The sequence below is a fragment of the Eurytemora carolleeae genome, unplaced genomic scaffold (assembly GCF_000591075.1).
Source record: "Eurytemora carolleeae unplaced genomic scaffold, Eaff_2.0 scaffold489, whole genome shotgun sequence".
NCBI classification, from domain to species: Eukaryota; Metazoa; Arthropoda; class Copepoda; order Calanoida; family Temoridae; genus Eurytemora; species Eurytemora carolleeae.
In genome coordinates, this window is record NW_019396556.1 from 52786 (window position 1) to 66065 (window position 13280).

Consider the following 13280-nt stretch of genomic DNA (forward strand, 5'->3'; position numbering starts at 1 on the left):
GTTATTTTAAGCATTCTTTTTGTTTTAATCCCCCATCCCTATTTCAGCTTCTCCTTTCTCCCCCCTTTTCCCTTACAACCACTTTATTATAGTCCTAAACTTGTAAACTAAACTGGAGAATTACCTAATATACAGTTCAATTTCTCTCGCCCTGGGAATTTATATTTGATATCTCATGTATTGAACCATGTTTTCTAATTCTAACTTGAATGGAAGGGGAAAAATTGGAAATTTTTATTATTTTCATTTCGTCTGTTATGAACTACTGACTTCAATACATTTGTCGTCTACGTTTTTTCTTTTTATTAAAAAATTCTGTTTAAATTTGAAATTATTAAACTTGATATATTTCTAAAAACGTTGGAGGCACATGTCAAAAATGAATTGGTTACAAATTAGCAAATCTTTAGCTATGCATATCGAAACGAAGATGACAATCATTTAAGAAATTTTGAAAATAAATAAGAAACGGCTGTTAGAAGACGACATTAATATCGTTATAGATTCACAAAACATTCATTTGTGATTTAAAATGCATCAAATTCATTAATTTAAATTTTTTATTTTAGGTTTCAGCGTGACTCACGTTCACCGCAAGAGGTGGATTGGAGGGATAGGAATTGTTTCTGTGATCCTGAATGTCGTCTTTACGGAGATTGTTGCATTGACGCTGCCGTATTTGATCCGATAGAACAGAAAAAGAACTATAATTCTTTCAGGTTAATTTTTTCACTTTTTTGTTCATTGGATGATGATATTGTATTAATCAGTGTTTTCTCATTTTATAATATAATGATTTATTTTAAAATGTAATGAATTATTTTATGATATAATGAATCATTTTATAATATAATTAATTATTTTAAAATGTAATGAATTATTTTATAATATAATGAATTATTTTATAATATAATGAATTATTTTTACAGTTTGAATACACTGCATTACATTTTATTCTTTGATGACTATTTTGTTAAATTTGTTAATATTTGTTTATTGTACAGTTGTGTAAACCTGCGGCAGTACGGTGATGTGTACATGAAGAATGCTTGTCCAAAAACCTGGAAAAACAAGAAGATTAAAAACTTATGTACAGAGAACAGTAAGGTACACACAGAAAATGAATTGTCAAAATATTATTGATTTAATCTTAATATTAAAATGCCATCAACGATTTCATTTAATTATCTGAGAAACTATCAATTTACAATAAAGAAAACCCTTTTCGTATTATTTGAAAAATTGTCTTGAAAAATCATATTAAAACCTAATTCCTAATTTTAGACTGATCCCCTCGGATCTATGCCAGTTACAGCCAGAGGCTCAGGAGTCACTTACAGGTATAGTTTATTAAGACACGACACACAATACACATGGCAGTTGAAGGGACTGAATATGAAATATCCCCTCAAAGATAAAAATACAACAATATATTCTTAAACATTTTGCCCTTTTCTTCTTTTTTCGCACACATTTTAAGATATTGTGCTAGCTATAAAATTTTCTTGATTTACTAATTAATTTTGATTTTAGTAATTATTATTGTTCTGTTTGTAACAATGATAGTAAGGATACTGTTATTTGGACCCCAAGGCTAGAGTGCCCAACTCTACAAGGATATAATTCTAGGTAGGGTTATATTTCTGGCAATAAAACGTAAAACTAATTTTTGTATATTTAAATTATCTAAACAATTGTTCCTCATCAAGGTGTTAAAGTTTGGTTTACACTTTCATACGAGACATTTTAAAAGATTAATTAAAATAATTAATTAAAAAAGAAATTAGTCTAAAATCTGTGTATGAAATTGATGAAATTATGGTTTTGAATTAATCAGCATTATAAATTTAATTGGGTTATTTTAAGCATTCTTTTTGTTTTAAGTAAAGTTATCATAAATTATTATGTTGTAGATATTTTGTGATTGAAAATAAATATTATTATATATTGATAGAATTTTACATGAAAGTTTTATTTCATGCGGCTTTATATATTATAAAATTATATATTATAAAATTTAGACTTTTATATATAAATTTTTTTATAAATGTTATATTTAGATTTCGAAATATCAGCCGGGACTATCTTCTGGAGAATCTGAAGTTTAATCCTGACTCTAAACAGTGGGGAGTTGAGATAGATACTATTGGTAAATATCAATATGTTATAAATCATTATATACAGGGTGTCCCACATCATATTAGATCACGTCAATCGGTCTAATTTACGATTTTCTGGACTAATCAGAAAATTTAAGAAGAATGAATCAATTTGAAAAATTGAAAAGGGCTAATATAAGAATTTTCTTGCGGAAAATACAAGGTTATTCGAGTATTTTGGGTTTATTTTGGGGTTAAAACTTGGAGATAATCTAATATGATATGGGATATGTAGTGAGAACCAGAATACTTTATGGAATAGGAAGCCGGTGTTTAGCCTCAAAATATGACTTTAAATAGTCCAATGAACATAAGTGCAGTGTAAACAGACCTATTTCACTTAAGAAATGATTTAATAACTTACTAATTTAGGTATTTTCTTTGTAACATCAAATGCACTTTAGTGTCAATTTAATGTCGTCTTCTTATCTTACAATTATCTGTTTATCACTGTATGTAATTGGTTCAGGTTTGATGTGTGTGTGTGTGTGGGGGGGCTTGATGTCAACATACATCGTTCACTCTGAAATATAGACAAAAAAAATCGACTTTTACAGGACAATAATGTCAACAGAGTTTACTCAAAATCAAAAAGCAAATCTTCTTTTCAATTAAATAAACTGTAAACACTAAAAATATATTTCTTTTTATATTTCAGGTATTCCTGTTTTTCACGACTGCTTCTTCGATCCCTATCTACCTGACGTAAGACATATCTAAACAAAAATTCTAGCTAAGTAGATAAATGAAACAAATTTTTAATTTATATTTTTAAGGGTGTTTCGGAGAAAATACGTCGGTGTAATGCGGACACTATTACTAGTACTTGTCCCCCTCACTGGATCAATGTAGGTGACGCAAAATCTGGCGTTAACATCTCCAGAAGAAGAGCTATTTCTAATTACTGTTCTGGGTACACTGCCGTTATATACTCGAGTAAAAGGTAAAACAAATGTTATTGTTTACACAGCATACTACATATTATCAGAACTGAATTTAAAAATACAAGAATACAATTTTCTTCAAATAGCTTTTTTTATTCTAAATTAGTTTGGGAACCCGGCGCTGCCCAGGTTACTCATGTTTAATACTGCCATTTACCCGCACTTGGTCGACTTTACAGGGAAACTTAATTTTCGCTATAAAAGTTGACCCACTCAACTAAGATTCTCAGAACAGACTAAGAATATTCCCCAATCAAAATTTGAGGCAAATCGGTCCAGGGGTTTCTGAGTTATGATCGGACAAAAAAGCAAACGTACAAACAGCGATCACAACTTTATATACAAAGATCATATTAGGTTTTCGTTTGTCTGTTTATTGGTTTCACTGTTTGTCTGTTTATTGGTTTCTCTGTTTGTTGGTTTGTCTGTTTGTTGGTTAGTCTATTTGTTGGTTTTGATGTTTGTTGGTTTGTCTGTTTGTTGGTTTGTCTGTTTATTGGTTTGTCTGTTTGTTGGTCTCTCTGTTTGTTGGTTTTGGTGTTTATTGGTTTGTCTGTTTGTTGGTTTCTCTGATTGTTGGTTTTTCTGTTTGTTGGTTTCTCCGTTTGTTGGTTTCTCTGTTTGTTGGTTTCTCCGTTTGTTGGTTTCTCTGTTTGTTGGTTTCTCTGTTTGTTGGTTTCTCTGTTTGTTGGTTTCTCTGTTTGTTGGTTTGTCTGTTTGAATCAAATTAACGTCATATAACGACTAAACTAGAAATCCACCATTAAAAACAGAAAAAAACGTTTCTTTGAAAAATTATATATTTATTGAAATTTATCCTATTTTAAAATGTCCAATTTATTCAGGGATGTTGCATACAGGAACCCGCACTGCGCTATTTGCAACAATGATACCGTGGAGTCCTTGATCTGCTTGAACCTGAACGTGATGGGTAGATCAGGATTCCTTTCAGGCTTCCAACCTCATTCATTCGCAGTCCTCTTCGACATCCGCGACGGCGGAGAGGTCGGTGTTGAGAAGAAGTGTGCCGAGGGGGAGCTGTGGGACCCCTTCTTCAAGAAGTGCAGGAATATAGTTTGCGGGGAGAGGGGGAAGGTTTGGGTTGAGGGGGTTTGCTACAACAAGGACGAAGTTCCAACAACAACAACAACAACTACAACTACAACTACAACAACAACTACAACAACAACTACAACAACTACAACAACTACAACAACTACAACGACAACAACCACAACTCCGTTGGAAACTGTTCCGTTAACTGATATTCCGGAAAGCATTCCGGATATAGTTTTCCCTTCTGACACTTCCGATATAATTTTCCCACTTGTTAACCCGGATATAGGTTTCCCCAAGGACTACCAGGAAATAGAGTTCTATGATGAAAAACAGGAAATAGAATCCACAGAGCAACCGTCCATAAACCAACCCCTAACCACAACTGTTACCACCACAACAACATCAACAACATCACCAACAACATCAAAAATAAACACATATGGATACAACAGTACACTGTACCCTATTAGTGTGTACCCTCAGCTAGGAGAATGTACTAAAATCCAGCTATACCCTGGAGAGTTCAGGTTAATATAGTTGAATTACTAAAGGTTATTCTAAGACCTATAAAAGGAGGTATATAATGAGTATTTTGAAACAACTGAACAAACCCTTTAAAGCTTGATTTTTAATAGATTTATTAAAAATGCTGATTCTACTTAAAGGGACTGTAAGCGAATTTCAAGTGACCCTCCATGCATAAATAGCATTGTTCGAACCCGCAAATGAAAATAAATAGTTTAATGAAACCAAACTCTGATATCTAGTTCATACTAGATCAGACATAGCTATTAAGGGTACCATTGTGAATCGGGCATTACCATATTTGCATGGAGGGTACTTGAAATTACGTGCGCTTACAACTCCTTCAAGCAAAACATTCACTTTTTTCGTGTTGTTTCAAATTAATCTAATTTATTTATAGTAAAACAGAAAGAAAGTATAAGGACAGTTTTAAATCAATGACTTCATCAAGATCTATTAATATTACGTAGTTGTCAAATTTTTCAATACATTTTCAAAACTTTTTGTCCCTTCTGAAAGCAGGTTAGGATTGACTGACGGGGATTCATTTCAGATAATAAAAGCCACAAGAGTTTCTGATTAAACTCATTTTTCTTTGTATCTTTATAACATGTGAATTGTATTCTCTACCTGTGTTGTAGGCTGACCGAGTCCGGGATAAGTATTCCTGAATACGGGTTGACCCTTCAACCTACCAGCTACTGGACTCAGGAACAAACAAATCAACCAAGTTGAAAAAACAAATATTTTTTACTATGTCGTTGCTTAAATAATATGGAGTATAAAAACTACTCTATAAGAAGGAAAAGCAAAAGAGGTAGTTTTAAGAAACCCTCCTTTTATAGAGGGGCTTATCTGATGCACAACTGTACCTTCAAATAAAAAATTAATAAGATATTCATGTTGTTCATTTTTAAATTTTTTTAAATTGTGGCTTCTTGATTTTGTTGATTTGTGGATTTCTTTTACTCTATAAATGGAGAAATTACTTGAAATAATCTTTTTATGAATTTAATATCGATATTTTTTACAGACTTCAAACTATTTAAAGGGACTGTAAGCGTGTTTTTATGTGGCTCTCCAATCTCCTTGCAAAAACGGGAACGCCCGATTTAAAATGTTACCTTTAAATAGCCTTTTCTGGTTCACTTTAATTTAGATATCAATGTTTATAATTTTGAAAACTGATTATTTTCATCTGTGGATTCTTTTCTTAAAAAAGTGACTTGCGCAATTCTACTGAAATATATATATATATATATATATATAATTGATCAGAATTAAATACTTTTAAACCTATAAAAACGCCAATATCTTCCACATCATTGATTAGATATAGGTTTCAAGGGTACCGTTGTGAATCGGGCATTGCTCTCTTTGCATGAAGGGGATCTCTTGCAATTAATCGTACAGTCTCTTTAAATAAAAGTTAAGACAGTATAATTTACAATAAGCCTCAATCAGTATCAAGGCCAGAAAGTCGTCTTCAACATTTTTCGGGATATTCTTATGTTTTACAATGTTTACTAATTTGTTTGTCGAATATAGGGAGAGAATATAATAATCTGTAGTCCGGATGAACTGCATGCTGGAGCTACCAAGTTTTCTCCGATTATGGGATATGTCACATTTACATGTTTAGGACTTTCAATGGTTTGTTTGGTAAGTAACTACAATTGTTCTTTTCGTATTTTGTGTTTTTTTTTTTATGATTTTCTTGAGCTACTCCGGTAGACGATAATTAATTTTAATTATTACAGTTCTACTTAATAGGGAAACTTTAACGAGGGTTCCCAAGACCAATTTTGCTTACAAACCGTCCATAGCCATGCGAAGAATGTTTTGTTGGCATAATTAGTCGAGGGAACCCGTGGTTAATTAAAATTTTTAATTTCCCGTCTTTTGATATGAAAATGCGAGATTTTTTTAATGAAAACATCGCAGACCGGGTCGTTATTTTACCTAATTGTCCAAGGGACGTAAAGTAACTTAATTTCCCTCTGTTGGTTTGGTAATTATCATCACTTCAATATTGAAAAAAATCCATTTTTTATTTTAGGTTTTCCACCTGTTGGTCACTTGTATTGCTCCTGAACTGCAGAATTTAAGCGGGAAGAACTTATTCTCCTTTGCACTTGCACTTTTAGGTAAACTTTTATTTTTGCATTTCTTTTGCCTAAAGGAAAATTTCATATGCGTACTCGACATAGTTCTAACGGCAACGCACTTCTCTTTAATAAATATTTGCCTTTGTATTGTTGTCTTTTTTGTTCTTTTATAAATCTTTAATTTTACTAATGAATAAAATTAATCACGTGTATTTAAAATTTACTTAGTTAAACTCCTAAAAATATTCACATAAAAAACATTATGTCGAAATCTTAACGTTTAGCTTAAGATATTTAGATTTTTTATTTGTAATTTCTTAATTAAAACTTCCTTTAAATAAATATCATTTATTCTTAAACTTCATTATATTGATGGGATAGGCTTTTCAACTTCTTCCATTGTGGACAAAACTGCACACTACCATATTTATTTCTGTCCATCTCCAACAAACTGAGATTAAGATGTTGCCCATTTAAAATCCTATCTCAATTTTTCTATTTACTAAGCTTTGTTTTAAACCCTTCCCCCTCCCATCCCCCGCTCCCCCCTCTCCAAATAGCAGAAAGTGTTGTGTTATTAATATTAATAAAATGAACAAGGTGCGTACAGCTGTTTCCTGGCGAACATGTTGTCTCCGGACCTCGAGGGTGAAGGATGCTTCGCCCTGGCTCTGCTTATGTATTACTTCTACATGGCGACGTTCTTCTGGATGCTCAATATTGCGGTCAACGTTGCAAGAACCCTACGCCTTGCGACAACACAACTCAGGTCAATTAATTGAGAGTGCTTTGCATTTTTTAATGGCCCATAATAAAAATCAACCTAATTCCGTTCAAGCGTTTTTTTTTTTACAACTTTTTATACAGGTTGTCTACCGGCCCTCAGTGGAGTAAGTATCTGCTAAGCAGCCTGGTCGGCTGGCTGCTACCTGCATTGTTGGTTATTACAGCTGGGCTGATAGACCGGCTTGATATACCGGATATGCCGTATCAGTTTAAACCTGGATTTGGAGGCTCCAAGGTACAATTGTTATACAGGGTGTCCCACGAAACATGACATTTAAAAATCGTTATTTTTAGTTAAAACATCCTTTTGCCTCATTATCTTTCACTTTGAAATCAATTTTAATATAACATGACTATAATATAATATTTTTATTGATCTTTGGTATTAAACAACTCAACAAATTATGGAAAAAGACATTCTAAACCATTCACCAACTGTCATGTTTCGTGGGACACCCTGTACCTTTCACTGTAACATTTAGATCCCTTGTTAATTTAATACTATTATTTAGAAAATCCATTTAAAAAAATTCAAATTAACAACTTTCTTATTTAGATCGGTCTTTGTTGGTTTTCTTCAAGGAGTGCTCTTCTAATATATTTCGTGGCTCCTTTCTCGTTAATCATGCTTCTGAATGTCGTCTTCTTTATTTCTGCATCTTGTCTTGTGTGGCAGTCTTCTCAATCTACTGCAAAGATAACAACAACAGGTAAACCAACTATTGGGGATGAGGGGGGGGGGATTTGTTTGTTCGATCACAACTCTGAAACCCCTGGACTGATTTGCATCCAACTATTTGGATTAAGTAACTCTGAAGAGGCCTACGGGAATTTTCTTTGCTTGGTTTTGAGACTCTAAGTTGAGTGGGTCCACCTTTAATGGGGAAAATAGTTAAAGTCCTACAACCAAGCGCGGGTAAACGGTGGGACTACTATGACTCCCCTGGGCAACGCTGGGTTCTCAGCTAGTTTATAATATATCTATAGGACCTCGGATAAGCTTCCATCTCTACTTGCGTCTAGCCTTGTTAATGGGATTAACTTGGTTGACCGGTATCATAGCTGGAGCTCTTGACCTGGAACCTGTCTGGTACGTGTTCCTGGTTCTAAACACACTTCAGGTAGAAAATTTTTGCTTTAATTTTTAATTCTAAAAAATATTTTTAGGAAAATGAACCTTTTCCTATTCCGCGAGTTAGTTTCCTTAATGTCTTTTCTCGTTTCCTCTTGCGTCAGTATTTAAGTAATAACACTTTTCTCTGAACTGGTCAAAATAATTATTTAGAAACGTGTTACTCATTTTTGAGATTCAGAGATTGTTGCGTCAAAAATATAATTTGCCTAGCCGTAGAAAAAAAAAATAATACGCTTATGCATTATTTAAAACTATGTGCTAGCACAGAGTTTAAGTTATCTAAACTTTTCCGCTCTGAAAGTTATGCTATAGCAGAACAAATTTGAATGCTTGCAAAATATTATAACCCGCTAACTAAAATCTGAATGTGAGCAGATTTCAAGAATGTTCCGTGGCATTGTACGATAATGTCGTCTTCATGGTTGAATAAAACAAAATCAATTTATGTGAGCCCGTTCTAAATCATATATTATTTTTCATTTATTTTACCAAGATGATATTCCAGGGTTTGTTTATCCTGCTGTTCTTCACCTGCTCCAAGAAGGTTGTGAACAGCGTAAAGGAGAGAATGAGCAGGGAGGAGAACGACTCCTCCACCTGGAGATGGAGAACCAAGGATAAAGCGGAATCTCAGGTATAAACTGAACGTGGATTCAGAAAGTCGTCTTTGTCCAAAAGTTTCAAATTTTCACCAGTAGCATTTTTAGTCATTTTTTTCTTTTGCTAATTATTTCAAGATAGTTATGCACGACCAGGGAATTGTGAGAGGGGAAACAAACAAGGAAACAACTTTAGTTTTTCTATCTTGAAATATTTAATTTGTCCATAGTCCATAAAAGTGACTAGTGGAAAGACAATTAACATAATTTACAGAATTCATCACTTTTTAAGTTGAAATAACGACGATATCTTCCTCTTTGTTACCCAGATAAATGTTTAATGGTACCGTTGTTGATAGGACCTGTAATGGGTTGGTAACTTGAAATTAAATCTATTAGTCCTTTAGAACATTTACTTTTGGTTTGAAGTATATTAAGTGTTTATTAGAAGAAAATTAATGTCACGTATCTTGTATGCATGTAACCTTGTACTTTTCAACAGTAATCAATTATTTCATTACTTTTTCATTCACGATTGAATTCTCTCTCTACCTGATTTAAATGAATTACTGAAAAATATAACTTCATAATATTTATTTAACAATGTAATAGTTTTTACAAATCGGGATATTTCTCTATAAGGATTCCTATGATCCAATTAAAGAGCCTTCCTCCAAACTTTTTTCTTTTTGGATCTGCTGGCATTGTAAACGTAGACTCTCCTATTCTTGGTTGGCTTGGCAGTTGGGTATCATAAATACTTTGCTTGGCAGTGGCACCGACGAACCTGAATTTATCAGAATTGTTCATTAAACTTGTATACATAATACTCCGAAATTTGAAGACGAAATTTAGACAATCTCCATGTTCACTGCTCAATTGCAGTATTTTATGTTAATTGAACTATTTAAACAAAAATTGAGTCCAAAAGTCGTCTTTATATTCCCCAGTTTTATTTTCACCAATGTATTTCTTTAATCAACCTTTTTAAAATCCTACAATAATGCCTCAAAACTATTCTAATCAACTTTAAAAGACTTCTAAGTAAAAGGTCGTCCATTAATTCGCATTTTTAACGAAACTTTCTGTGATATTTTTTCTTCAATGGTGGATATTTCTGAAACAAAATCCTCGTAAATTAATTGAAGAGTAAGATTAATACGTTAATTTATGCGATATCATTTCTTAGTCTAAGATTAAACAGAAGACGACATTTACAAAAAATTTATTTACCGTTTATAATATTTGAAATTTCTGGTCCCCTCTCTTCTTCATCGCCTAAAATTCTATTCCATAGAACCTCAGGAACAATATTTGACGATATCTGAAAATTTTCACTAACAATTATTGGCTATTTTTAATACAAAAGAGATGCGTAACTTTATCACAAATTCAGCTATAATTCACCAGACGATCCAAATATCCAACAAATGATTAAATAAATTTTAAAATACAAATAAATATCGTTAATTTTAGCTATTTTTTAGCACAAAACATTCACAATTGAGTTAAATAACTAAGGTTTTAATGTCGATCGTTAGACTCCCAAACAACCAAAATAACCAATGACGTCAAAATACAGCTGTACTGGCGTACACAATAGTCGGATAAATTTCCAATGCCTCGTCTTTATAATTAGCAAAGTCTTTGCTCTATATTATATTCTCTATTTTATTATTTTAGGATTCCAACCTGTCCACTAGCGTCCTTACAACTTCTAAAATACATAAATCTTCATATGAACAATATCATCATTACGATCAGAGATTCTACAGTAGTCAGTAGCGCGAAGCACCAACATTTTATGTTTATTTGCTTAACTTTTGTAAAGAATTTGTTATGTCTGGTAAAATTTTGTAAACAATATGGAGGCAGTATCATGAGTGTTTTTTCCAGTTAGATCAATACTCGTTAAAATTTAGTTCATTTTTTTGTAAAATCTCTGACAATTTTTATAAATCTCATTTTAAATGTTGACTTTTTCAAATGCAAAACAAACACAAGTTAAATTTTTTTTTACAAGAAACTGCTTTTATTTATTGGTATGAAAGCGTAAAATACCAATTAAGTATAGTTTTAGATTATTTTATGCATTTATTGTATTTACTCATTAAATAATTAGAATAGTGGCATTAAGTGTTTTAGTTGTTGACCGTTAAATTACTCAAATAAATTTTACTTATGAAAGATGTTTTCTCTTAAAATCTCCAATTTAGCAAGACTGTTGGAGTGTTGTTCACTAGGAATAAGAATAAAGGGAAAGGAAATGGCGCTGGTTTAGCATGATAAAGCCAGTCGCACCGCTTTGCAGACGAGTTCGGTATTACACACGCACACTCTTTTGGTACAGACACACAACATGACTACAGTCAAGGAAATTGCAGAACAATGTCGTCAATTATGATTCAGCTTGATTAACGAGTAGTTAATTGTAAACTTGTCAAATTATATTCTTTGCATGAAAATATAGCTTTAAAGTGTTGACTTAAATGTTAAATTAATATATTAAATGTATATTAAATTTATTTTTAAGTAAACAATTAACAATAAACAAATGTACTCTCCAAGACTGTACAAATATCAAGATTCTTATGTACGGTATATACCTACAGTACACACCTTCGCTTCGGTATTCCTTACACACACTCTTTCGGTACAGACGCACATACATGACGTTTCCGCCCACTGGTTGTTCAACATTGTTTTAAAGTAAATAAAATTGAGATCTTGTTTTCAATCATGTCTCCTCGTTGAAGAACTATATGACTAAAACAAATATTTTTTTCAACATGTATTTAACCGAGTAATATTGCTCTCCACATACATACAGCTGTGCATAAATCCAAAACTAGAGAAGCTATCAGGCCCCAAAGTCTCATTAATTTGACCTTATCCTGCTGACTAGTTTAGTCTGCCCAATTATTACGATCTTGGTAAATTAGATCTCGGAATTCTCTTTTCTAAAGGTTTCTTATTGTTTCTTATTATTAAATGAATGCATTTAACAAAGCAAAACTGCCGTCTTTTCTCATGTAAATTTTTCGAGTTTGAATTCTCAACATTCTTTTGAAAGCAGAAACTTTCTCAATGTTCTAGGTATTTAACTGCGACATTCATGATTATTTTTTTCCAGCGCATTCAGGATTCTTTTTCCGGTAACATTCATGATTATTTTTTCCTGGAATTAATTTGTGATATGGTTCGTTGATTCAAGTGATCTATCTCTGTATGTGAAAGGAATTTTAAGTATTTTTTTGTAAATATAAAGTGTATAGCATTGGGAACCCAGCGCTGCCCAGATTTCTAAAAGTTACTTCCGCCGTTTACCCGCACTTGAACGATTTTACTGGGAAACTAAATTTTCCCTACTAAAGTAGATCCACTGAATTTAGAATCTCAAACCCAATCTAAGGACATGCCCGTAGCTCTCCCGAGTTCCCTAATAAAAATTTGAGGCAAATCGGTCCAGGGGTTCCTGAGTTATGATCGGACAAACAAACAGACAAACAGAAATTACAACTTTATATAAATTGATATATAGATGCTTTTATATAACTTAGTGATAGTGAGTAGTTGTGTCCACACGCACCTTTGACCCAATGTCATGCCGATAAAGTACAAACTTGGACCGGAATGGTTGACCCGGCCCGGAAATTCAAATGTACATACGGCTGTCCATGTCCAACAAAATGAAGAGACACGAAAAAAAAATAAGTGAGGAAATAAGAACATCCTTACCCACACACAGGATAAGACTTCAGAGACGACTTAACGAAATCTGTTAAGTCTTTTTCATGCCACTTTAAGTATTTTATTTAAAGACTACTAGCTGAAGGGCCCGGCGTTGCCCGTGGAAAAAAAATTTAAAAATATTTTTAAAAAATTTCAAAAAAAAATTTAAATTTTTTAGCCTATAACACCCCCCGGCCACCCCTGAGTGTCCACAAAAAATTGGTCCAGCCGTT

At 32.6% G+C, this 13280-nt stretch overlaps 1 protein-coding gene across 1 annotated transcript in view; it reads left to right on the plus strand.

The window, feature by feature from the left end:
* Positions 1 to 11502, plus strand: part of LOC111705429 (uncharacterized) — a 12365-nt gene extending 863 nt beyond the window's left edge. The window contains exons 2-18 of the mRNA XM_023477982.1: positions 570 to 719; positions 1005 to 1107; positions 1285 to 1340; positions 1534 to 1629; positions 2061 to 2149; positions 2818 to 2864; positions 2936 to 3102; positions 3949 to 4689; positions 5329 to 5398; positions 6236 to 6349; positions 6747 to 6834; positions 7396 to 7564; positions 7663 to 7816; positions 8138 to 8291; positions 8569 to 8702; positions 9222 to 9350; positions 10999 to 11502. Coding sequence (XP_023333750.1) covers positions 570 to 719; positions 1005 to 1107; positions 1285 to 1340; positions 1534 to 1629; positions 2061 to 2149; positions 2818 to 2864; positions 2936 to 3102; positions 3949 to 4689; positions 5329 to 5398; positions 6236 to 6349; positions 6747 to 6834; positions 7396 to 7564; positions 7663 to 7816; positions 8138 to 8291; positions 8569 to 8702; positions 9222 to 9350; positions 10999 to 11100 — 2563 coding nt within the window. The 3' untranslated portion in view covers positions 11101 to 11502. The remainder of the gene's footprint in view (positions 1 to 569; positions 720 to 1004; positions 1108 to 1284; positions 1341 to 1533; positions 1630 to 2060; positions 2150 to 2817; positions 2865 to 2935; positions 3103 to 3948; positions 4690 to 5328; positions 5399 to 6235; positions 6350 to 6746; positions 6835 to 7395; positions 7565 to 7662; positions 7817 to 8137; positions 8292 to 8568; positions 8703 to 9221; positions 9351 to 10998) is intronic.
* Positions 11503 to 13280: the final 1778 nt, after the last annotated feature.